The 26797-nt window shown below is 41.4% G+C and overlaps 1 protein-coding gene across 16 annotated transcripts in view; it reads right to left on the bottom strand.

Moving 5' to 3' along the window:
• The window catches only part of SLC10A6 (solute carrier family 10 member 6), a 156975-nt gene that overhangs the window by 18871 nt on the left and 111307 nt on the right, over positions 1-26797 (bottom strand). For 11 of the 16 annotated variants that reach the window (XR_012377970.1, XM_073891910.1, XM_073891907.1 and 8 more), the window contains exons 2-3: positions 17938-17999; positions 13451-14501 (exon numbers count right to left, since the gene is read on the bottom strand). Coding sequence is in view for 15 of the 16 variants with exons in the window: in XM_073891910.1 (XP_073748011.1) it covers positions 13451-13827 (377 nt within the window). In the remaining variant the exon portion in view is untranslated. Of the gene's footprint in view, positions 1-13450; positions 14504-17937; positions 18000-26797 lie in introns of all 16 variants that reach the window. The other 5 variants (XM_073891911.1, XM_073891912.1, XM_073891902.1 and 2 more) reach the window with 5 other exon arrangements.

Raw genomic sequence — 26797 nt, forward strand, 5'->3', positions numbered from 1 at the left:
TGCCTTCAGCTCAGGTCATGATCCTGGAGTCCCGGGATCGAGTCCCACATCGGGCTCCCTGCTCAGCAGGGAGTCTGCTTCTCCCTCTGACCCTCTTCCCTCTTGTGCTCTCTCATTCTCTCTCTCTCAAATAAATAAAATCTTAAAAAAAAAAAAAAAAGAGGAAGAGTTTGAAATGATGGATTTAAGTCCTGACCAAAAGCAACCCCCAGGACACACCTTAGAGATTACGTCGGGTAAGTTACTTGAAGCTCACTCCTGTCTTGTTATTCAACAAATGATGGCTGTATTTGTGGTTTAGAAAAAGATTTCCAGCAATATTTGATGCTCATCCATTAATTCATGTTTATTTGAGAACCTATTTGTCCTCAATGTTCTGGTAGTATAAGGGTCTTTTCTTCTTTATACAGTTTTTTTCTATTGAGATATAATTCATAAACCATAAAATTCATTATTTTAAAGTGTTTTAATATATTCACAAGACTATGCAACATTCTCTATTTCCGTAATATTTTATCGCCCCAAAAAGAACCCCACCCCCCCATTAGCCATCGCTCCTCAGTCTCTTCTTTTCCTAGTCCCTGGCAACCAGTACCCCACTTTCTGTCTTTATACGATTTCCCATTCTGGACATTTCATATGAATACCATCATACAATATGTGGTCTTTTTTGTGTGTCTGACTTCTTTCACTTAGCATAATGTTTTTGAGCTTCATCCACATTTTAGCATGTATTAGTACGCCACTTTTTATGATTAATATTTCTTTTTTTTAAGATTTTATTTATTTGACAGAGAGATAGAGATAGAGCACAAGTAGGCAGAAAGGCAGGCAGAGGGAGAGGGAGAAGCAGGCTCTCCACCAAGCAGGGAGCCTGACGTGGGGCTCAATCCCAGGACCCTGGGATCATGACCTGAGCTGAAGGCAGCCGCTGAACCAACTGAGCCACCCATATGATTGAGTAATATTTCCTTGCATGGATAGACCATGTTATTGCTGCCCTTCCACTAAGTGATAGACAGTTGAGGAGTTTCCACTTTTTGGCTATTATGAATAAAGCAGCTATGAATATTTGTGCACAATTTTTTGTGCAGACATATGAGTTCAATTCTCTCAGGTGGCTACGAGGAGTGGAATTGCTGGATCATAGCTGAACTTTCTGAGGAAATGCTATTTCCCAAGCAGCTGCACCATTTTACACAATTGCCATCAATATATGAAGGTGTTATGTTAAAAATGTTTGCATTAGGGGCGCCTGTGTGGCTTAGTCAGTTAAGCGTCTGACTCTTAGTTTCGGCTCAGGTCATGATCTCATGGGTCCCGGGATCAAGCCCCGAGGTGGGCTCCACACTCAGAGGCAGTCTGCTTAGATATTCTCTCCCTCTCATGCTTCCCCCACTCTCTCTCTCTCTCAAATAAATCTTTTTAAAAAATGTTTGCCTTTTAAAAAGTTTGCATAAATATTCATAAGGAATATTGTTCTGTAGTTTTCTGTTCCCATAATGTCTTTGTCTATTTTGCTACCAGGAGATGGGAATAGGGCAAATTTGCCACAAGGCTAAGCGTTTGCCCAGTGTGAAGTGTTATAAATATCTGTCAGAAGTTATCCAAATACCACATGCACCAAGATTCCCATGGATAGAAAAGGGACCCACAGCACAGATTCTCAGACAGAACAAGATGGACAGAGCCAGAGAAGTTACAGAACCATGCAAGAAAGAATTGATGTGGGATGCTAGACTCAATTAAAAGTTCTCTTTGAATTCTGATATTGTATAATCCCATGATTAGAAATAGGAATTGAAGTAGAGTGATGAGTTACAATAGAAAGTAAGATTTTTGGACTTCAAAATGGTGCTGTAGTTGACAATACTACTGGTCACTTAGCATCACTCTGGGGGGACACATTAGTTAGGGATGACAATAGGACATCCACCAGAAATATTCTGGGTGGGCAAAGGAAAACTCAGGACCACAGCTGCTGTCAGCACTAGACATACAAATCTGGCCATCTTGAGAAGTGAAATGTAAGTGCAGGAGCTGAATGAACCAAATCCAAACAGCCTGACAATAGCCATTCCACACAGTTTTACCAGGAAAACAAATGAGAATAATCAGAACAGAGTTTTGGTCTTTGTTGAACAAAGCTGGAATCATTTCTGATAGACGATTCATTTCTCTTTGTCATGACTGAGATTGTCTCCAAGTGAAAAGGATAACCAATTAATACTGTGAGTCTTGAGGATTTGCAAGTATGTATTAGATAGGAGTAAAAATCCTTCAGTTCAGAACTTTTTCCTTTTTGCTCTTTTTTTTAAGAAGGGGGGAGGGGCAGAGGAAGAGGGAGGGAGAGAATCCTAAGCAGGCTCAGTGTGGCTCAGTGTGGAGCCCATGTGGGGCTCAATCTCATGACCCTGAAATCATGACTCATAAAGACTCTTGATTACTATACTTTTATTGCATCATACAGAATGTTATTGCTTCATAAATTTATAATATGTTGTTTCTATTTTTTCCAAATATACAAAGCCTTATTTTCTAAGTCTTTACATTTCTTAATTGAAGAACAGGACTTAGTCACACAGTAAAATGCATAGCTTTGGTGCAAGGAAGAAAGCATGCATAATGAGCAACCAGGGGTGTCGGGGAGAAAGGACCTTTTCTGCTCTGGACAGGGGTGAGGGCGGGAGCCACGGTGCGTATAGAGAAAGAGCAGAGGAGTGGATGGAGAGCTACGAGATCATGCTCCATGACAGCTGAGGAAAAAGAGCCCTCAAATGAAGGCTAAATGCCAACAGAAGATCAAAAAGGATGAGAACCCGAGAAGTCGATTTAGGACCATCCAATCTTCCCCCAGTTTTTTGTGCCTCCAGCCCAGAACCATCCTTTCCTCCCCCACCTCCACTCCCAACTCCCAAGCTCGGGCTGTTCTTTGTCCCTCTCTGGGTGACGGAACAAATAAAAGAGTGAATCAGTAAAATTAGGGGAAGTAGGTAAATGGAAATCAGATATCCTTCAGGCCCATAAAATATTGTTTAATTGTGGAGGGAAATTACACAATCTGCCTAAGCACGTACAAACTGTTTCTAAACACTGTTAATGCTGCTCTATTTGACAAGGTGAGGCACATAGAGCATCACATAACACAACCCAGGGGTAGAGCAAGAGTTTATCCACCCTCCTGGAAACCTTGCAATATTCATTGAGTTCTCACAGCAAACCGCCTTGCACATAGTATACGCCCAGTCTGTGTCCGTGGCACAAATGGCCAAGAGACTGAGAGGCAAACCACCTCCCAGCCCACCGAGGGAGCCCATCTTTATGGGAGACTGTATAGCACTGCTCCCAGTCTGATTATTCAGGGGTTTTTCTATCATATTTTACATTGAGGGGCTTTGCTGTAAATATAGTATGATGCATACACTGGCATGGGGGTATCGAAGCATTTTCCGTCCAAACCTGGCTGGCCGTGGGCTTTTCCTTCCTCAGTGTGCAGTGTACCTCTCTGCACTTAGAATGTTCATCCTGGAAAAGCAGTTGGCATTGCCCTCTAGACATTTTTATTGGCATTACCTCATATACCATACCTTACACCAGTGCTGGTTTACCTATCGATGTGTGGCAGACTGGCCAACGGTGAGTTGCTTGAGGGCAAGAACCTCATCGGCCTCGCCATTCCTAGGACCTGGCTGTCTCATGCTACGGCACATTGGAGGAGCTTATTAAATAATTACTGAATCAAAGAATGAACCAATGTGTCGATACACTGGTGTTAGGACAATGTTCTCTCTGCCTTCCTCATATGTCATGTATCTGCAGGTGAACCTTGAAAATCTTAGTGAAATAATCCCTTTACACTAAATTGCAATAGCAAACATCCCAACAGTAATCCCGAAAAACAGAGATTTTCTACTAAATAACAAAAATCATGCTTTTCCAAGTACAAATGTGAATACCATTTTAAGGAGCAAATATTTAGCTGATCGCTGCCCTCTTCAGAAATCCAGACTTAGGGGACACCTGGGTGGATCAGTCGGTTAAGTGTCTGCTTTCGGCTCAAGTCATGATCTCAGGGTCCTGGGATTGAGTCCCCTGTGGGGTTCCCTCCTCAACAGGAGCCTGCTTCTCCCCCTCCCTCTGCTCCTCTCACCCCTCATGCTTTCTCTCTCTCTCTCTCTTCTCAAATAAATAAAATCTTCAAAATTTAAAAAAATAAAGTAATTCAGACTTAGGTAATTCACAAGTGATTGTATATTTCCCTTCTCTTATGTCTTTTAATCAGTCCTATTTTCTTTTTAGTTTTTTAAGTTTTTCTTTTACAAAGTCTTATTTTATAGTTGCTTGTTCCAATGAAGAGAGGCTTTTTCTTTGTTCTTTCTTTTTAAAGCAATCGCATATTACACCTTACTCTGTGGCTTGGTTGCTTTTTTTCTCCACTTAATCATAGATATCCCTTCAGGGCAATACATGTAGTTTAAACTCTTTCGCTTAAAGAATGCAGAGTATACCGTAATCTAAATATGCCATAATTTCTTCAATCACTTCATTAATGATGAATAAATTGCTTTGAGTGCTTTTCCACTATAAACAAAGTTATGATAAACATTCTTATATGTATTTCACTTGAAATAATTCTTTTTTTAAAGATTTTATTTATTTCTTGGACAGAGACACAGCAAGAGAGGGAACACAAGCAGGGGGAGTGGGAGAGAGAGAAACAGGCTTCCCGTAGAGCAGGGAGCCCAATGCGGGGTGAAATAATTCTTTTATTTCTGTAGAATAGACTCCTGAAAATGGAATTGCCATGTCAAAGATCTGTTTTTTATTTTAATAGATGCCACCATATTATTTTCCAAAAAGATTGTTACATTTCACAATCTTGCCCACTACTGGATATGATCAATCTCTTCTAATTCTCATGAGAACATTGAAAAATACACCTGCTATTTTATTATACACTTGACTCTCACAAGAAAGCTTGTGCTTTATTTCATGTTTTCTGACCTCTTGGATGTCCTCTGTAAACAGCTTTGTTCATCTGACTTTTTCTTCTCTACTTGTAGGAGCTCTTTTAAAATTAGAGTATGGATCATCGTGTATATTACAAATAGCTTCTTCAAACTTATTGCATATTTTTGACTATACTCATGGTTTTTGCCATAATAAATAATTAACACTGAGATATCTGTCCATTTTTTTAACGGCTTCTGAGTTTCTCTTGTTAAAGATTTCCTCCTACCCTAAGGGTATTCGAATGTTGCCCCCACTTCTTACTTTTTTATAGGTTGATTTTTTTATAGGTTGACATTTTATATTTATATTTTTACCTCATCTAACATTTATATTTTATATAGTAAAAGGTCTGAGGCTAATCTATTGTCTTCTTTTTTTTTTTAAGATTTTATTTATTTGAGAGAGAGAGAATGAGAGATAGAGAGCATGAGAGGGGGGAGGGTCAGAGGGAGAAGCAGACTCCCCGCTGAGCAGGGAGCCCGATGCGGGACTCGATCCCGGGACTCCAGGATCATGACCTGAGCCGAAGGCAGTCGCTTAACCAACTGAGCCACCCAGGCGCCCTAATCTATTGTCTTCTATATTGAGGGGCAAGTATGGCAATACTAGTCACTAAATAATTTTCCACTAAATTGTAGTGCCAACCTCCTTATATGTTAAACATCCAAATGTATTAAAAATGTTTTTTCTAAGCGAATACCAGAGTTTTAATTACAGTGTTTTCACAGTGTGCTTTCACATATGATAGACCAAATACTTCCACTTAAATTTTTCTTTTCCAACTTTTCTTAGCAGTTCTTGCCTATACTTTATCCTATACGAAGTTTAAAATCATTTCATCCTATTAAGAATGCTTACTTGGAGCCAACTTCTTCCTAACTAGAAAACAGATGAAAGAAGAAAAGTAGTTTGTCACAGCTCTCAAACCTCTGTCCACAAAGAGGGTGCACAGGAAGCTTTTTCAAATTCTTAGCCTGTGATAAAGCTACATTCTTTGGCTCTTCATATTACTGAGTCCTGAAAGAAATTCCACATTACATCGCTTTCATCTTGAACTTCTGGAGAAGTTGCATAGCACTTTCCCACTGAATTGCTTTGGCACAAACAGCAGAAAGGTAAGATTCGTGACTGTGGGAAGCAAATGTGAGATTTCTATCAGACTGGTCTATGTCCCTGATTACATAGGTTTCTGTTCTATCCTTTACACAACTGTTCGAGCCCATGGTGCTTGACAGATGGTGCTCTGCCAACTGTTAGAAATACCCACAAAGGTTTTTTTTCTCTCTCTCTCTCTCTCAAATGAATAAATGAAATCTTTAAAAGAATATGGGGCATCTGGGTGGCTCAGTCGTTAAGCGCCTGCCTTGGGCTCAGGTCATGATCCCAGGGTGCTGGGATGGAGCCCCAAGTTGGGCTCCCTGCTTAGCGGGGAGTCTGCTTCTCCCTCTCCCTCTGCCCGTCCCCCTGCTTGTGCTCTGTCTCTCTCTCTCAAATGAATAAATAAAATCTTCTAAAAAAAAAACAAGAAATACCCACAAAGCTGTAAAAGCACACAGTGAACATGTGTGAGTACAGTGGAAGTCACACCTTCTACTTCCATGAACTCCCAGTGCAGTGTAAACGGAGGATGTGGCTAACCGGGTCTCTTGGCTCTTCACATACAGGAAAATTGTTGGCAAAAGCCGACTTCATATAACAAGATTCCACTTGCACTGAGAAGAATGGCATCATCATCCCCAAACTATTGCAGAGAATAATGAGACAGCTTCAGCAAGTCTGGACAAACCGGTAAACCCTGTGCCTCCCTTAAAACAAGGAAATGGCGTATTTATGCAGTATGTTCAAGTGTGGTGTCTGTAAGTATACAATTTTGCAATTGGATTTAAATTATTCAGATGTTGTTTTAGTATCAAACTAATGAAATTAGGAACTCTGACATTCAAAACTATGAAAGTACACACTTGCTTCTCCACTGGAAAAAAAATGAAAAACCATCTGGCTAGGCAAATGGACATGGAGTAGGCTATCAGCTCAGGTCAACAGACTTGGCCTTAGAAAAGAGTTCGAGGCTAGGTTTTCCATCCCCCAATATAAATGTTACTCCTATCTGCTGCCTCTCAACAACAATAACTAGCATTTGTTGAGCACTACCTGCTAAGTATTACACCTCATGCTTTTAGATATATGTTCTCTTTTCATCTATACAATAACCATATGTGCAGGTATCTTTTTAAAAGATTTATTTATTTTTGAGGGGGGGGAGGGTCAAAGGGTGAGGGAGGGACAGTCTTAAGCTGACTTAAGTTCTGACTCTGCGCTGAACGAGTAGCCCGACATGGGGCTCAACCTCAGGACCCTAAGATCACGACCTGAGCCAAAACCAAGAGTCAGACACTTAACCGACTACACCACCCAGGTGCCCCACCATATGTGTAGGTATTATTTCCATTTTATAGGCAAGGAAACCAAGGTACAGAGAGTTATAGAAACCTGCATGGAGTCATATGGATTCAATCAACTTCTCTGTTGTAAGATGATCGTCAGTTCCCTACTAGGCCATGTCAGACTGACCTGAAGAATCTGAAGTTCTATGTTCCAGGTGTCTGCTGAAGGACCAAGAGCTACTTTACAGGTCAAAGGCCAAACTGGCCACTGAACCCCTCAGACTCCACCACCACCAGTAGTCAGAATCCTTTCTCTGCAGCTCAGGATACAACTACATCCTTGGGGAAGAATGGACCTCATATATCAAAAGTTGTCAAACTGAAGACAGTGGGAGTTGTCCCGAGTTGCACCAATAAACTGACTGCGTTTCCAGAGGAGTTTTTATGCCACACACAGGCAATCAGAGACCTTCCTTCAGTCATTCAGTCAGCGTTTGTGGCGTGCCCCCCACCACCAGGCCGGCCCCGAGCATGCACAGGTGAACAAGCCCTCGAGGAGGTTGCAGAGCTTGTGGGTCAGGCAGATAAGCAGCTCAGCTGTTGCCATGCCCTCCTACAGATGACAAGGAGTACATATTTGATGCTGTGTGGACAGAGAGGGGAGGCATCTCTGTCAAACTGTTTCAGGAAAAACATTGAAAACTGGGGTGGGGGGAGGGGGACACAGACTTCATAAATTGCTTTTCTTTTCCTATTTTCCAAAATACTTAAAACTTAAAAAGGCCTCAGATCCACTCCTGGTTTATACGCAAAAGAACTGAAAGCAGGGACTCCAACAGATGTGCACACTCATGTTCATAGCAGCATTATTCACAACAGCCAAACGATGGAAACGATGCAGGTGTCCATCAACAGATGGATGGATCTGGCGATACATACATGCATATACTATACATGGGGTATATATATACAGCATACAGCCTTAAAAGGAAAGGGAATTCTGACACACGCTACAACATGGATGCACTCTGGAGACATTATGTTAAGTGAAATAAGCCAGATACAAAAGGACAAATATTTTATGATTTTACTTATATGAGATATTTAGTCCAGTTCAGAGACAGACAGGAGAACGGTGGTTGACAGGGTCTGAAGGGAAAGGGGAGTTATTGTGTAATGAGTACAGAGTTTCAGTTTGAGAAGATGACAACTATGGAGAGATGGCCGCTGGTGACTGCACAGTGTCAGTGTGCTGATGCCACTGAACTGTACCCTCGAAAAGGATTAAAATGGTCGATTTTATGTTATGTACAAAACACAGTTAGACTCAGAGAGTCTAGCTCATTGATTCTACAAAAGAGGAAATTGAGTTCCAGAAGAGTAAACTGCTCAGTCACACAGCTTCTTGGGCAGAGAGTAAACCACAGACCCTGACACAGTGCCCCATATAATGACGCATGGCATTTTGTGTCAGCTGAGATTCTAAGCACTTTATATATATTCATTCAACCCTCACAACAACTCATGAGGTAGATTATGCTTCCCCCTATTTTAGAAGTGAGGAAACTGAAACATAAAGAATTTTTTTTTTAATTTTAGCAAGAGAGAGAGCACACAAGTGGGGAAGGTGGGGCAGAGGGAGAGAGAGAAAGAATCTTAAGCAGGCTCCACACCCAGTGTGGAGCCCAAGGTGGGGCTCGGTCTTACAACCCTGAGCTGATGACCTGAGTCGAAATCAAGTCGGACGCTTAACCAACTGAGCTACCAGGCACCCCTGAAGCATAAAGAATTTATATAATCTGCCAAGACGACCCAGTTAGTGACAGCTCTACTTGCTGGCTCCAGGGTGCACTTAACTACTACAGTCTAATGCCAGATCTTAGTTTTCATGTCCTACCCTCAAAGGCAAGAATTCTGTCCATCTTTAGTACAGTAGACTGCAAAAATGTCCCCAATTCTTCACCCCATTCTTAGCTATGCCCTCCGCAATGTGACCTTGCAGCCCATCCATCAGGAGGCAGCAACTACTTCTCCATTCCTTGAATCTGGGCTGGCCTTGCAAAATGCATCATCCAGTGGGATGTGGTGGAAGTGATGATGAACTGGTGTCCAGCCCAGATATCAAGAGACCTTGTATGCTTCCTCTTTTTCAGAACCCTTCCTCTGTCATATGATTAGGTCTAGGCTAGCCTGCTGGAGAATGAAAGACCATGTGGAAGAGAATCCAGTATTCCCAGATGAGGCCATCCAAGACAAATCTACATTTATCCAGTCCCCAAACATGTAAAAGAACCCAGCCAAGACTAGCTGAGCTCAGTCCAGGGTAATTTTTTAGGCTCTTCATACATACCAGCCAGTTGCTTTCCAAAACAATTAAAATGAAGGATAATATTATGACTAGAAGGGACCAAATAGGCATTCCTGGCTGTGGGAACAACATGGGCAAAGGAAGTTGGGAAAGTGTGGGATATGTTTCAGAGAACAGTGAGTAGTCCATTTTGACTATAGTCTATTTTGTGCTTATTGGGAAATAAACCCGGAGAAGTAGGTTAGACCTGGAGTAATATCTGCCCAAGTTAGCAGGTGTTGGGAAGCCTTTATATGCATAACATTCATTTCTCTTTACAATACCATAGGGAAGTGTTATGATTTCCAGTTACTGGAAAGAGGTCCCAAGTCAGGATTTAAATATAGACATTCCGACCCCAGAGCCTGCCTCATCCACATACTGTAAAACCATGGTGGAGAGATCCAAGGTGGAGAGAAGACTGTGAAGATACTGCAGTTGGCCAAGAAAGAAATTATGAGGGCCTGCCTTAAGGAACTGGCAGTGGAGATGGAGAAAAATGAGGAAGCACCGGTTGTGAGTGACAAGAAGAGGATGGGCTACAAGTCTAGACGTTGGATTAAGTGAATGAGCAGAAGAATGGAAGGAGCCACAGGAGAATGCTGAGCCCAGGGGACTGGGACAGTGATGGGTGTTATCATCAGATATGCAAAATGCAGAAACTGGTTCATACATGTTGATTCTGAAATGCCCTGCTTGGGGTGAACACATGGAGAACTGCAGGCAGATTGAATGAAGCACAGAATTAGCATGAGACATATGTTTGGGAGATCTGCACAGAGCTAAACCTCAATTTCCTCCTTTGTGAAATGAAGATGTTCTTCTAAAGTCTTACAAATTTTATCTAGCATGAAAACAGAATTCCTATCAAGGACTACTTTTTTCTTTTTTTTTTTTTTTTTTGCTTGTAAGTTATTTTTGTTGGTAATCAAGTGGGAAGAAATGTAATGAATTTGGACACTGTCTCAATCAAGAATACTGAATATTCTCCTATCTGCAATTTTTACTGAGAATTAAGATTTTATTACTCGTATTGATAAGCTTTTGAAAATCTAATGTTTAGTCACCATTTAAAAATTTCATTTTTTACAGGGTTTTTTTGTCCTATTTTTTGTTTTGTTTGTGAGATTCTAAATCAGAATTTTAAAAAAGGGGTGAGGGGCACCTGGGTGGCTCAGTTGGTTAAGCGTCTGCGCCTTCGGCTCAGGTCATGATCCTGGGGTCCTGGGATCCAGCCCCACATCGGGCTCCCTGCTGAGCAGGGAGCCCGCTTCTCCTTCTCCCTCTGCCTGTCATTCCCCCTGCTTGTGCTTTCTCTCTCTCTCTGTCAAATACACAAATAAAATCTTAAAATAAAAAGGGGGGGAGAAGTAGTTAATATTTATTACATACCTATCATGTGCCTGGCATCCTGAGTGTATATTTCCTCCTTAAAATACAGACTTGTGGGGAATAGGTAATTTTAACCCATTTTACAAATGAGGAGATGAGGTTTATAGGTTAAATAATTTGACTAATGTGAGGCTAATTAAGGACAGAGTTGGCAAAAGGAAGCCAAATGAGCTTTATTTTTATAGACTTCCTATTCACTGGTATTTTTATTACAATGTCGGCTAATAAAAGATGAAGTTAATAAATGTTCTCTTTCCCAGAGCAGAAGTGTTTGAGAACATTGGTTTAAGATTTATGCTCCTACTCAGAAGATTGGGTTGTGTTAATAAATGGCATGGAAGAAAGTGCCTAAATTGCAGACTGATGAGAAACAGATGTGAATCCACATCTGCCTTCTTCCATACTTGGCTGTAGCATTTGGCAACCCCCTTAACCAATCTGAGTCACCATTTTCTCAGCTGTAACATTCAGGATAACAAAAGGTCACTTACAAGGTTATTATGAGAACCAAGAAAGAAGAGAAACAGTACATGAAAGCATCTACCTTATGCCTAGCAACATACTCAATTCATAAAATGTCCTTTTTCTTTCCAAAAATATTTAGGTCCCACAATTTATCTCTGATATGTAGACTGTGTAAAGAATATTTATCATCGGGCACCTGGGTGGCTCAGTTGGTTAAGCAACTACCTTCGGCTCAGGTCATGATCCTGGAGTCCCAGGATCGAGTCCCTAATCGGGCTCTCTGCTCAGCAGGGAGTCTGCTTCTCCCTCTGACCCACTTCCCTCTCATGCTATCTCTCATTCTCTCTCTCAAATAAATAAATAAAATCTTTAAAAAAAAAGAATATTTATCATCTTCCAATTATTATGGTAATGATCAATTTTATGTAATTGGAATTAGCAGTGTATATTAATGCATTTTTTGAATTAGTGATTCTTTTAAAACCCCTGATAAGTGGGTAACTCAAAGCATTGTCATATGAAAATTAATTCATCTGCCTGGAATGAACCCATTAAAATTCACAGGTGAAATATGTTCATACACTGAGCATTCAGCACACGCAGAGAACTAGAAGTACAGACCTGTAGCTGGTTCACTGACGTGAACTCCCAGCACCATCAGCACCTCTGATTCGTTCGTGCATTACATAATAAATCTCAACTAAATGACATACACATCGAACAAAGATTTACATTCATAAGTCATTCTTCCCTTGGGCAGGAGGTGAAGCAGTTTGTAAGTAAACAAAGAATCTAGAAAGACCACCATTTTTTGCTTTTATTTTTCCAATTGTGCCTTCTCTATTTTTTCTTTTTTTTTTTAAGATTTTATTTATTTATTTGTTTGTCAGAGAGAGAGGGCACAAGCGGGGGGAGCATCAGGCAGAGGGAGAAGCAGTTCTCCGCTGAGGAACAAGCCCAGTGTGGGGCTCCATCCCTGGATCCTGGGATCATGACCTGGGCCAAAGGCAGACAGTTAACCTACTGAACTACCCAGGCATCACCTCTATTCTTTCTTCAAACGCCCTTTTTTCAGCATCGAAACAGGTACTCCCAAAGATATGTGATTAATTCATCCTCATTAAAGTGTAAATGAATGATAAAGCCTAATGTCTCCCAGGGGCATTTATTCACAACACAATTGGAAATAAGGTCCTTGGCTTAAACCAAAGGAAGGAGATTTCTAGTGATGAATGTTTACTCTGCAAAGCAACCAGAAAGAACATTTTTTGTCATAAAAGTCTTTATGTTGCTCCCCAGGTCAACTCAACAGGCCACCACCAGCACTTAGAATAGGACATGTCTATCACACATCCCAAGAGCTCCTTTATCCAATGCCCCCAAATACTTGTTTCATAAAATAGATGCAAAGGTAACACGTGCTAACTAGAGCTGGGAGGGTGTCATTCTGGTTCTGCCACCACCACTCCCACCACCACCAAACAGACCCCTGTCGTGAGCTTCCTGGGATTCTTAGCCTATGTCCTGGGAGACTGGGAGCCAGGACTGCTAAAGCTGCCAGTGTGGGCGAGAATGAGTTCATGCCTAGGACAGGCCATCGCAGGAGGAGGAAACCTGCCTCCACTATTACATACGAAGCAAGCCCTACTACTCGGAGAAGCAGTTGCCAGTAACACAGAGGACAATCACAGCACGGTACATTTTAAGCTCAGAAAGGAAAGTCCTTCCAAGACTGAACTCCATAAAATGCTGCCCACTGGAACCCCTACCTAAAGATCGGCAGAGTTTTTAACACAAAAGTGTCGGTGCTATCAGGGGGAGACCTCTGGGCTTCCCTAGTATACCTTACCTGAGATCCATATCTCCTTCGACCCAGAAGGTGAAAATGTTAGAGATGGTTCCCCCCGGGCAGCACCCCATGACGAGAACAGCAATAGCCTGGGCTGGCTTCAGAGAGAAGCTGATGGCCAGGAGATAGGCTGTGAGAGGCATGAGGCCAAACTGGCAGAGCAGCCCCACAGCAATGCCCCAGGGTCTCCTGATGTGCGCCCAGAGCTTCCGGAACTCCACAGAGCATCCCAGGGAGAACATGAGCAGGCCCATCATCACGGCTGACACCACTGTGAAAACAAGTTCGAGGTTCCCATGTACCTCCAGTCCCACAGGCAGCTCCCCCTCCGAACTGTTAGCAGTGCAGGCTGAGCTGCTGGAACAATTCACTCTCATCTCTTCATCTCCTTAATGCAGCATCACAAATGAACATCTGCCGCGCTGGCTGGGCAGGTCTCTTCTTCCACGTTTTGTAATAATGCAACCAAGTCATGCATGGAGAATCATTCTGATGGCTATTGGCCAGCCAGGTGATTCAGCCTAATCTGATCAATGTATTCATGAATGGCCTTATAAAAGTAATTATCATGGGCACGAAACATAATAAACTGCGGTAAGTAAGGCTTTCCACTTCTGTTCTTACTCACCACTGAATATTCAAGTGAAATGAGACAAGCAAATTTATTGTCAAGTGGAGTGACTGGGCTGTGTCATCAGCATCACATTGTGTTCCAGGAAAATAGGTTGAGTGCCAAGACATAATTTCTCCAAATTCAATGGGGATTTCAAAGAACCAGGATGCAATGTTTTGTGGAGAGGAAGACCAACTGGAAAAAACAAAGGCGCTAAGCCAAAGCCACTCCTCCTCGCATTAGCAAAACATTTCTGTTGAAAATATTAAAGCAGGGGCGCCTGGGTGGCTCAGTTGTTGGGCGTCTGCCTTCAGCTCAGGTCATGATCTCAGGGTCCTGGGATGGAGCCCCCCATTGGGCTTCTTGCTCAGCAGGAAGCCTGCTTCTCCCTCTGCCTGCTGCTCCCCCTGCTTGTGCTCTCTCTCTCTCTCTGTGTGTCTCTGTCAAATAAATAAATAAAATCTTTAAAAAGAAAGAGAAAATATTAAAGCAAAAGATCAGTTAAGGAAATGTTGGGAGGGAGTAAGGATCATTTCAGGAGTGCTTCAGAATTGGTCTCAGTTTTTCTTTTTTTTTTTTAGATTTTATTGATTTATTTGACAGAGAGACAGAAACGGAACACAGCAGGGGGAGTGGGAGGGAGAAGCAGGCTTCCAGCTGAGCAGGGAGCCCAAACTGGGGCTCTATCCCAGGACCCCAGGATCATGACCTGAACTGAAGGCAGATGCTTAATGACTGAGCCACCCAGGCACCCTATTTATTATTTTTTAAGTAGGCTCCATAACCAACGTGGGGCTTGAACTCATAACCCTGAGATCAGGAGTCACATGCTCTACCGACTGAGCCAGCCAGGCACCCCTCAGTTTTTCTTCTATTTCTACTAGAATTTGTATCTGAAGCCAATAATTAAATACCTGTAAGAATAATATGGTATTAAGCACCTGATTTGTTTCATCAAACGTGTGGAAACTCATTTATGTACCCAAAATAATACAAGGAAGCTGTCACTTTCTTTTGGAGAACAGAGTCGGCTTTGAGATGCCACACCCCTAGGCCTCGTGGTGAGGTCTGGGAATTCTGCAAGAGAATGTAATAAAGAGCTTGTCTTGAAGACTGGAGACAGAGTCTGAGGCCAGTCTCTGACCGCAATGGCCCAGGGGCCCTTGTGTGTGTCTTAACCACACAGACACACATTTCATTGGAAAACCAGGCAAGGAAAATATGGTTCCATGAAACTAAACCTACAAAAGAGCAGATGCCACACCCTTTCTCACAGAAAGCAGAAAGTTTATTTATGGGGCAACGGTTGGTGACAAGGCACACTTTATAAAACACCTCTACCTGTCTTAAGAGGGATATTAGCTATGCATTGTTTATTTTTGAATTAGCAAATTCTTTTCCATGACAAAGTGCTCTGAGCATGTTTGCTACATAAAAATACAAATTAAGGGGCGCCTGAGTGGCTCAGTTGGTTGAGCATCTGCCTTCGACTCAGGTCATGATCCTGGGGTCAAATGTAAAATAAAATCTAACAATTTGAGGGGCACCTGAGTGGCTCAGTCAGTTGAGCGTCCGACCCTTGGTTTTGGCTCAGGTCATGATCTCAGGGTCGTAAGATTGAGCCCACTCAGCGGGGAGTCTGCTTGAGATTCCCCCTCCCTCTTCCACTCCCCCACTAAAATAAAGAAATAAATCTTTAAAAAAAATCTGACTATTTGAAGAAAGTATAAACTGGCTTAGGCAAAGACACCTTAAAAGCAGCTCTGAAGGTAGAACCTTGCTGGAGGCCATCAGAAGTCAGCATGAAGACCTACTGCCACCAATTCTTGATTCATGCCCAAGAATAAGCCAACATTTACACCAAGCTTGGTAAGCCTGTCAGAAGACAAACCAAGGGACACCTGGGTGGCTCAGTGGTTAAGCATCTGCTTTTGGATCAGGTCATGATCCCAGGATCCTGGGATCAAGTTCTGCATGGGGCTCCCCGCTCAGCAGGGAGCCTGCTTCTCCCTCTGCCTGCCACTCCCCCTGCTTGTGCTCTCTCTCACTCTCTCTCTCTGACAAATTAATCAATAAATTAATCTTAATGTAAAATTAAATAAATTAACTAAAAATTAAATTAAATTTTAAAAATCTTAAAAAAAAAAAAGAAGATAACCCAGAACCACCTGTGCTGTATCAATGTAAAGCTAAGCAGAGAAATGGACACTTAGGAACGAGTTAGGTCTCTGAAAAGCTTTGTGTTTCCAGCTGAAGGGGGCAAAGATGTGGTTGAGCTGAGGAAGATTGGAGGAGGGAGACCAAACATTTTCTAAGCACCTACTAGGTGAGAGGGCATGCTAGGTCCTTTACACATATGTGTCTGTGTCTAGTGAAGCAGAACTTTTTTTTTTTTTTTTTACTTTAGTGAGAGAAGGTATCACATTATTTCTGTCTGGATAATGTCAAAAAGGCCTTTGGTAGACCTTCTTTGTTTTTGGAAGTCACTCAAAGGCCCTTCTTAGTTATTCAAATTTGAGTTTAATAAGAGATTTGTCATCAAGGACGATGTGATAGGAACTTTAGCTTGGTACTCAGCTCTGATAGCTGGGGAGAAGGGGGCTGCTTTGCTTAGTGGATATTAGGAGCTTCCTGAAAGCAAAGGTGACCTTGGACTCTTATCGTTTGCAATGCAGTGCTATCAGAATATCTCAGATGAATTAGGATGGTTTCAGCTGAGGTCCACTGTCAGGAAAAGATACTAAAGTCCAATTACCCACCATAAAAGCAAGGGGTGTCTGGACTGATGACAATTTCCTCTAGATCAAGTCATCCTGGCACAGATGTCACAGAACGATATAGAACACAATGACTGGAGTATGTGGATGTAATCTGAAAAGAAGTAACCTTGAGAGGCCAAGCTTCAGCACCACCATGTTGTATGCAAAGATCCGGACTAGAAGGGACAAGGCAGCAATGGGTGACAGCCCATTGGACTGGGTGGAACCAACTGATTCAAAATGTCCTGACAAAACAGCAGCCACTGAAACCAGGGCCTACCAGTGGATGCCAGGCTTTTCCCAGTTTGTCCCCATCCTGGGAAGGAAACTCCCTTGAAAGAGTAAGCCCCTAGAGTTCTTGTCAATTTATAAAGGAGATTTTAGGGGCACCTGGGTGGCTCAGTTGATTAAGTGTTGGACTCTTGACTTCAGCTCCAGGTCATGATCTCAGGGTCCTGGGATCAAGCCCCGCACTGGCCTCCATGCTAAGCGCAGAGTCTGCTTGGGATTCTCTCTCCCTCTCCCTCTATTCCCTCTCTCCGCTCATGCTCTGTCCCTCTAAAATAAATAAATAAAATCTTAAAAAAAAAATTGTAAAGGAGATTTTAAATAGGGGATCGACCCTAAATTTATTGGCATGTAAATTTATTGGATTAAATCCAAATTTATTGGATTCAAGTGATTAGAGATTTTTAAAAGACATGACCAAATTTATACCTTAAGCTAGTGAGGTAGTTCATGAGAGCCCATTCAATCTTCACATCCGTTCTAAGAGGTAACTACTATCATTGCCATGTCACAAATAAGGAAACGAAACCTACTAGGGCCATACAATTTATCCAAGGTTATTAGACAAGTAAATTAACATTAGGATTTAAATCCTAGTCTAATTCTCAGCCTATCCTCATTTCCCTGGAACACATTGATGGGAGGCAATGAAAGTAGTTGATAGCAGGATCATTCTGAAAAGACTGACAATCAGCTAAACATAGCTCAGGGATAAAACACCACAATTTGGCATAAACATGGAGAAACAAACCAACTAATCCCTAATTTCTAAGTTTATCTCATGTGCTCACAAGCTTGAAATGCACCTGAATATGTGCAACATATACGCACCTTAATTTTGAGATCCAGCTGTACAAATCACAGGAAATATTTCATGCATTTCTATTCTCTGCAAATAGAATTAGAGGTGAAAGACATCCTTCAGGAAAACCAACTAAAAAGCTGCCTCTTCTGTCTGGGAATATAAAGGCTGAAGGAAAAGTCCCAAAAGGAAAGGTAATTCAACATGGTTAAGGAATTGTTCAGCAAACTCTGAAAATCAGTATAAGGGGAAACTTCTAGATGCTTGAAGGACATAAAAAAATCCTATAGGTTCCAGGGTGCCTGGCTGGCTCAGTTGGTAGAGCATGTAACTCTTGATCTTGGGGTCTTGAGTTCAAGCCCCGTGTTGGGCATTAGAGCTTACTTTATTAAAAAGAAAAAAAATCCTATAGGTTCCAAGAGTTTAGGTAAACTCATGAGAAAGATCCAAAACAAAAGGAAATTATGTATTTAATCTAAACTAATTATTTATTATTAATTCAATCCAAATTATTTATCCAACCCAAAGGAAATCAGCAGTAAGAAAATAGACTGTTACATGACACGAGGTAAAAAACCTAATTCTCTATATTTTTTAAAGATTTTGTTTATTTGTTTGAGAAAGTGAGAGAGCAAGAGAGAGAGAGAGCATGAATGGGGTGGAAGGAGCAGAGGGAGAGGGAGAAGCAGGCTCCCCACTGAGCAGGGAGCCCGACCTTGGGCTCGATCCCCAGACTGCGGGATCATGACCTGAGCCGAAGGCAGACGATCAACCGATCAACCAACTGAGCCACCCAGTAGCTCCTCTATATATTTTTTAAGAAACCAAACCTCAGAAATAAAAATGCTGTCACCTTGCAGAAAAAAAAAAAACAGCCCAGTACTTGAACAGAAAATTCACAACAGTTAACAACCATAGGAAAAAAAAAACAACACAGAAATCAACATCACTAATAATTTTTAAGTATATTAAAATAAGATGTGTTTCCTACCACTAAGAAAACAATTTTAAGGTGACTGTCCTTTGTTGATAGAAGTTGAGTGAAAGTATATTCTTATATACTGCAGGTAGGATTGAAAATTCATATAACCTTTCAGGGAAAAGTCTGGCACTATGTACCAAATAGCCTTTGTCACTATAGTTCTAAAAAGCTGTCTTAATAAATAAGTTGCAATACTGGCAAAAATTTATTATTTGGGGCAAATGTTTCTATTTATAGTAGTATTGTTATTTATTTTTTTAGGATTATTTATTTATTTGAGAGAGAAAGTGCATACAAGCAGGGGGAGCACGAGAGGGAGAAGCAGGAAGGAACAAGAAGCTGAGCAGGAAGCCCGATGTGGGGCTCGATCCCAAGACCCCGGGATCATGAACTGAGCCAAAGGCAGACACTTAACCAACTGAGCCAGCTAGGAGCCCCAGGGCTGTTATTTATTCTTATTTATATTACCATTATTATTTATAGATGCAGAAAACTGGGAATTTAAATTCCCAAAGTGAGACTAATTTAATCATGATACAATGAGATACCATGGAGCTATTTAAAAAGTAAACATTTTGACAATGAGAAATGTTTATATTAGAAGGTAAAGCAAAAAAAAAAAAAAAACTAGATAGATATAGATAGGTATAGATAGAATGCTCCCAGCCATGTTAACCTGGCTGGCTCAGTCAGAAGAGCATGTGACTCTTGATCTTGGGGTTGTGAGTTCAAGTCCCACATTGGATGTAGAGATTACTTAATAAACAAAAACTTAAAATAATAATAAATTATTTATTATACATAATAAAACTTAAAAAAATAATAAATAATAATAACCTAAAGAGACCAAATTTGACTCCCCAAAACTTTCAGTGATTGCTTCTGTATGTAGGATTGTGGATGATTTTTTTCTTTATATGTTTTGTACTATGTAATACCTTTGAAATGGCTATGAATTACTGTTTATAATTAAGAAAAAACTGAAGAAAAAGGAACAGAGATGGACAAAGTTGTGGTTATTTCAAGCAGCTCCTAAAACTTGATAACAGCCAGATGACTCTGAGGAGCCAGACTACTAAGATGACTCAATCATTGTCTATTCTTCGGTTTTTATAAGGGAGGCTCACAAATACCAAAGCTTCCAGGTAAGAGATACCTGCAGAAAATGGAATGTAAGGGCGTGAGAAGGACTGATGGGCCAAGTCAGGACATAGAAAAGTGGGCTGACAAAGTGTTTATCCTGAAACAGCACCCACTCCACCTTCAGAATAAAATAACCGGAAGGGAAAATGAATCACCTGGAATCAACTGGAAAGACGTGTTTACCTGAGCAGGTGGCATGCTATTTATAATAGTATTTGTGGTCCTTTTCCCAACAACCTTTTCTGGCCTCAGCTCATCCGATCAGATGTTAAGATTATAACCATAAAAAAAATTAAAAACTGAAAAACTTAAAAAAAAGATTATAACCATAAATTTTCATAGACTGTTGGAGCACCTGGGTGGCTCGGCTGGCTAAGCATCTGACTCTTGGTTTCGGCTCAGGTCATGATTGGGGTCCTGGGATTGAGCCCCACACCAGGCTCTGTGCTCAGTGCAGAGTCTGCTTCAGACTTCTCTCCCCCACTCTCCCCCTCTGCTCCTCCCCCGCTCATGCTCTCACTCTCTCACTCTCAAATATCTTTAAAAATTTTTTTTCGCAGACTGTTTGAACCCTAGCATTATAAGAAAATCTTGTAATGAATAAGATTAATGGAATTTGTCAGCCATTGGAGCAAATTACTGATAACTGATTTTCTGTGATAGTAACAGTAAAACCTACTACTTATTGAGTCTTTCCTATGTACCAGATCCTGTGACAGGTCATGTACATGTGAAGGGTAGTAGAACATGCTACCCCAAAATATGCCACTTCGGCATAAGGATTATTTTGAGCAGAAGGCAACTGAGAAGAAGCAGATACAAGAGCAGCTCCCTACCCCCCTTCTATATGCCTAAAAAGAGGACATAAATTTGTAAAGGTGTCTCCCTTTCCCTCTCTACCAGGAAGGACAGAAGCTAAGCCCAAGAGACACCTTCAGACCCTACCAGCCAAGAGAAATCTACACCAGAGGAATCTACAGAACAAACCTTGCTAAAACTAGCCCTTATCTACCATTAATTCCCCCATATATTTGCCTTCCCACAATTTGCCACCCCTACAGGCTCAAAGTCCTTTTTCTTTGTTTTGTCACTTCTCTCTTGTTCTTTTAAGATGATATATAAGCCCCAGTTCTAACACCTCTTTGAGGCACTCATATCTGAGTGTTCTCCTATGTATTTGCAATGCACATGTTAATAAACTTCTTTTTTCCTCATTAATCTTTTTGTCTAGTTTACAGAGCCCCAGCTGGGAAGTCCAAGATGAAGAAGAAAAAATATATCTCAGTAATCCTCCCAACAATCCTGTCATTCAGGTACCATTATTACCCTCATTTACTCATGAGTGCAGAGAAACTTATGGAGGTTAAACAATCTGCCATGGGCTAAGCTAGGAAATGGTAAGGCAAGATCATAAGAGTCAAATCTAGAGTCAATACTATACATGAAAAATAGATGAAATAATAAAAGTTCATGAGTTCCACTTGTATAAAATATTATTCCTGCCACTCAAACTATATGTCACATCCTGGTCACTATTCTTCACCTTCCTAAACCCTTAACTCACGTGCTTTATCAGATGAGGCAACAGGTGCACAGAAAACATGTTGACTGACATTGTGAAAGAATAATAGCCATGTTGAAGAGGGGAATATCCTAATTCCCATGTCTAAACAACTCTTATTTTGAAGTAGCTACCTGATTCAAACACTCATAATCCTAAATTCAAGGAATATTTCCTAGCATTCGATGTAGGTTGTAAGCTACTTTATAGTGGCCTCCCTAAAAGAATACATAAGCAAAATAGATCCTTGACCACATAACCCAACTACCCCCCAAAGAAGAAGGGTAGGACCAGGGAAAGCCAGACACTTTTCAGTAATGCTGAAAATGGTTCCTTATATGCTTTATATACTTTTATATACTTTCAACAGAGGTTAAACCCTAAAGCCCTGGCTTGTAAAGGCTCAGAAGTGTTTTTTCTCCACCCTCCATTACTAAGCCAGAGGACATGTACCTAGAACTCTAGCCAAAATCAATCAAAATAAAGGCTGATGCTGAGCTCAAGCATCTGCATTTTACAGGAAAACCAGGTGTCAACTGCAAGCATCTGGTAAAAACTTCAGCTTTTTGATCTGACATTTTCTAGCTACTATGCCTGGAACATTTGAAGTGCTCAATTAATATTAGTTATTGTGTTGGTTATTATTATTAACATCTGTTGCATCTAAACCAGAAAAATAACAAAGTCAGTATTAAAAATAAATTCTCCTTTGCTCCTGCTTCCAATTTTCTGATTTGCTTTTCTTTTTCTTTCTTTCTCTTTTTCTTTTTGTTTCTTTCTTTTTCTTTCTTTTCTTTTCCTTTCTCTCTCTTTCTCTTTCTTCCTTTTTTCTTTCTTTCTTTTTTTTTTACCATGCAACAAAACTTTTATTAACATTTTGAACAGCTACTGAGAAAACCAGTGATTCAGCTATTACTGAAACTGGTAGTTTTTAAACTTAAATTGGGGCAAATGGCTATAGTGCAGAGCAATGCCATCATTGGGCACTATGAATTCAAGACTGAAGAATTAACAGCCACCCCTCAGATGGAGAACCAGGTGAGAGTCGACTCTTTCTGGATGTTGTAATCAGAAAGAGTACGGCCATCTTCCAGCTGCTTGCCGGCAAAGATGGGCCTCTGCTAGTCAGGGGAGATGCCCTCCTTTATCCTGGATCTTGGCCTTCACATTTTCCATGGTGTCACTGGGCTCCACCTCCAGGGTGACGGTCTTGCTGGTCAGGGTCTTCACGAAGATCTGCATTTCGACCTGTTAGCGAATGCAAGGACGCTGGATGCAATCATGTCGAGTCACGCAGACCCCAAAACACGGACACCCAACAATGGCAGCCATTCCTGAACCCTGATTTGTTTTTCAAAACCCTTTGTTATAGCTTAGAAAATTTACTTCAAATACTAAAAGAGCCATGAGGGGTAAAAGATGTACACACACACACACGTCACGTGATTGCATGATAAAAGAAGACCAAAATTAGGAAATAACCCTCCTCTTATCTTGAAGGAAATTGTGTCAGCTATTTCCACGACTCATGTGAAGCAATTTTGGTATCGTTAGACTGCCGTGCTAGCATTCTGATGGTCAGCCTCCTAGGAACACCTGAGCTCTGATACAACAGAGCTTCTGGGGAGGAGGCGGTACAGGGAGTGTGGCCCAGTAAAGGTTTGCATGTTGGGTTCATGTTGCGCTTACCTTATCTGCTCTAGACATGTGGTGGAAAGCAGGGGACTAAATTCCAACGGTAAATAGTCACCTGGTGAGCAATCTCTCAAACAATGAGAGGGGATGTCTGCTTCTGGAACTTGGAAGAAGTTGCTTTGACAGAAAGTTAATGAGAGGTAAGAAAAAAAATGACACCTGCAACTGCAGCCCGTGAAGGTGACAACACCTACATTCCAATGCCATGAAAGTTGTGAGGTGCAAAACAAGTCTGTAGAGTGGAGGTGGATAATTCGAGGAAGGAAAGGGATTGAAACTGAAAGGAGACATGAATGGAAGGTAGAAGCCTACTAGAAAATTCGAAAATAGAGCCTGAGACTCCTGGTACGTTGGCAACATTTTCTTCCCTAGGCATCAATTAAGACTACTATGTTATGCCCATAATTCCAAATAAAGTAAGCCAAGATCACCAGGTTCTTCTCATAGGTTATAGCAGTTCTGAGGTACAATGAAAACATCTCTAAACTTCCCTATCAATGCCCCTATTGTCTTGTTCCTTCCCCTTTGTCTCCCAAATGAGGCAAAAGAAAATTATAATTGAATTTCACGTTGAGGTCCCTGATGGTGGACTGATGGCTCAGGGAAGTCTGAATAGTTTCAGCAACCCCTCTGCCCTCTACCCCAAATACCAAAGGAGGAGTGGCATGTCTGTGGTCCAAGACCATCTGTAAGACTAAAGGGCCAAACCTTTTCATTATATGTATCCATCCTGTCTTCTCTCCACCATGATATATCAATTGTGTTAGGGTTAATGGTGTATTATTTAGCCATTGGTTGCAAGATCCAGACTCAAGACAACTGAAATCCTGGACTCGGAACTGTTGCAGTAACTGGATACAATTTTGAGAAATAAGTGAGTGGGTTTTATAATATGGAAAGAAGAGTATGAGTGAATGTAAGTAGCCAAAAGAGAACTGGAGACATCTAGCTTATGTTGATTGCTGCCCAGCATTCCTCCTCCTGTCATGGGCTGCATTTCTTTTAGGGAAATACCCCCACCTCAGGCTTCTCAGCCATGCAGTTCGATCCAACCTTCTGTATCAGGAGGGTGTCCTGAGTAGCTTAAACCAATCAGCTAACTCAGGGTTTCTCAGCCTTGACACCATTGACATTTGGGGCTGGAAATCTCTTTGTTGTGGGGGAGATGTCCTGTGTATCGGAGGATATTTAGCAGCATCCCTGGACTTTACCCATCAGAAGCCTTTGGAATACTTTATAGGTAAGACAGCCAAAAATGTTCACAGACATCGCCAAGTGTCCTGAGGGGGGAGAGGCAAAAATCACCTTTCATGGAGAACCACTGAGCTAAACTCATCCCTCACTCCAAATTTTAGTAAAGGACCTACTTGCCCCATACCAGCCATATTCTCCAATATTCACTTTCTCAACAGGCCATACAGACAGCCAGGTCAGAAGTGGACCAAGCATAGTCTTCTGGAAAAGGTTAGACTTTGAATTCACATGGATCTAGAATTCTATCTCAGTTCCTCCACTTTTAAAGCTGTGTCACCATAGGGAGGTTACAAATCCTTCACCTAACCCGATTCCTTCAAAACTAAAAGAGGGATCTGAAAATGGGCAAGGTTAAACATGTACCTGGCATACACCCAGCCATTCCTCTCCTTGAGGTATTCATTCAAAATAAATGAAAGAACATGCCCATACAATGCTCATGGCAGCTTTATTTGTGAGCATTCAGAACTAGAAACTGATCGACAAGTTTATGGATAAACAAAGTGTAAGATATCCATGCAACAGAATACCACTCAGCAATGAAAAGGAGCACATATACAACAACACGGATGAATCTCAAATAATTATGCTGAGCAAAAGAAGCCAGACCAAAAAAAAGTACATACTGTATGATTCCATTTATATGAAATCCTCAAAACCACAAATTAATCTATAGTGCCAGAACGCAGCTAGATTAGTGGTTGCTTGGGGTGGGGGTGGAGGGCATTCGAGGTGGGGGAGGTGATGAGAGAAGAGCACTAAAAAGGGATGGATTACAAGGGGCATGAGAAAACTCTTGAGAGGATAAACATGTTCATTATCTTGATTGTGATGATGATCCCACAGGTGTCAAAACTTATTACATTGTACTTCAAATATGTACAGTTTATGGTATATCCAATCATACCCAATGAAGCTGGGGAAAAAAATGTGTCAAAGCATATATAGGAAGGGGCTCCTGGCTAGCTCATTCAGAAGAGCATGCGACTCTTGATCGCTGGGTTGTGAGCTCAAGTCCCACGTTGGGTACAGAGATTACTTTTTTTTTTTTAAGATTTTATTTATTATGTGAGAGAGAGAGAAAGAGCGCGAGTAGAGGAGAGGGGCAGAGGGAGAGGGAGAGGGCGAAGCAGCCCCCACTGAACAGGGAGACTGACGTAGGGCTCGATCCCAGGACCCTGGGATCATGAACTGAGCCCAAGGTAGATGCTTAACTGACTGAGCCACCCAGGCGCCCCTAAGAGATTACTTTAAAAAAAAAAAAGCATATATATATATATATATATATATATATATATGGAGGAAACAGCAGAAATCAAATCTTCTGATCACTCTCTTCAAAAGTGGCACCTTTTCAACAATTTTTCAGGTAATACATTCATTCATTAAACAAATACTGATAGAATGGCTACCATGAGTAGATACTATTGTAGACAATACAGACACCATGGAGAAATAACAAACAAGTAAGCAAATAAATAATTGCAGATAATGACATGAGTGCTATAAAGGAATTAAAAGAGGGCGCCGTCACAGAAAGTGACTGAGTAAAAGTCCAATTTATCAGGGGTAGGGGCCATGGGGACGGTCACAGGAAGCCTCCCTCCGGAGATGTCATTTGAGTGGAGCCCTAAATAGTTAGGAAACATCTCTGTGACAGTCCGAGGGAAGACAACCTTGGGGAAAATAAACAAGTGCAAATGTTCCAAGGCAGAAACAAGTCAGATAACAGGACTAGGGTAATGTGTTTGCACCCAGTAGGACTGAAAGATGAGTGGGAGGAACAAGGTCCAAAAGGAAAGCAAGTATCAGATAAACATAGGGCCTTGTAGGCCACAGGAAAGGGTGTTACTCAGGGGAGTGAGGTGATCTTTTTGACAATGATATGAATGCCATTTTTTTAAGTTTATTTTTTTTAGTAATCTCTGCATCCAAGGTAGGGCTCAAAAGTCATGATCCTGAGATCAAGAGCGCATGTTCTTCCGACTGAGTCAGCCAGGGGCCCCTGCGTGAGTGCCATTTTTAAAAGATCACTACGGCTGCCAAGGGTAGACTAAAGAAAGGCAAAGATGGAAGCAAGGAGGTCAGTTATGGGACTTTTTCTGTGTTCCAAACAAGAGTGGTAGAGACGTGGATAAGGGTGACAGAGGTGGAGAAAGAATGGATACATTTGGGATATTTTCTGAAGGTAGACCCAATAAGAGTTGCTGATGGACTGGACTGGGAGGAAAGAGGAGATGAGGGACACAG

The sequence above is a fragment of the Callorhinus ursinus genome, unplaced genomic scaffold, assembly GCF_003265705.2.
Source record: "Callorhinus ursinus isolate GAN/ISIS: 27379988/994484 unplaced genomic scaffold, GSC_fseal_2.0 scaffold4, whole genome shotgun sequence".
Taxonomy (NCBI): domain Eukaryota; kingdom Metazoa; phylum Chordata; class Mammalia; order Carnivora; family Otariidae; genus Callorhinus; species Callorhinus ursinus.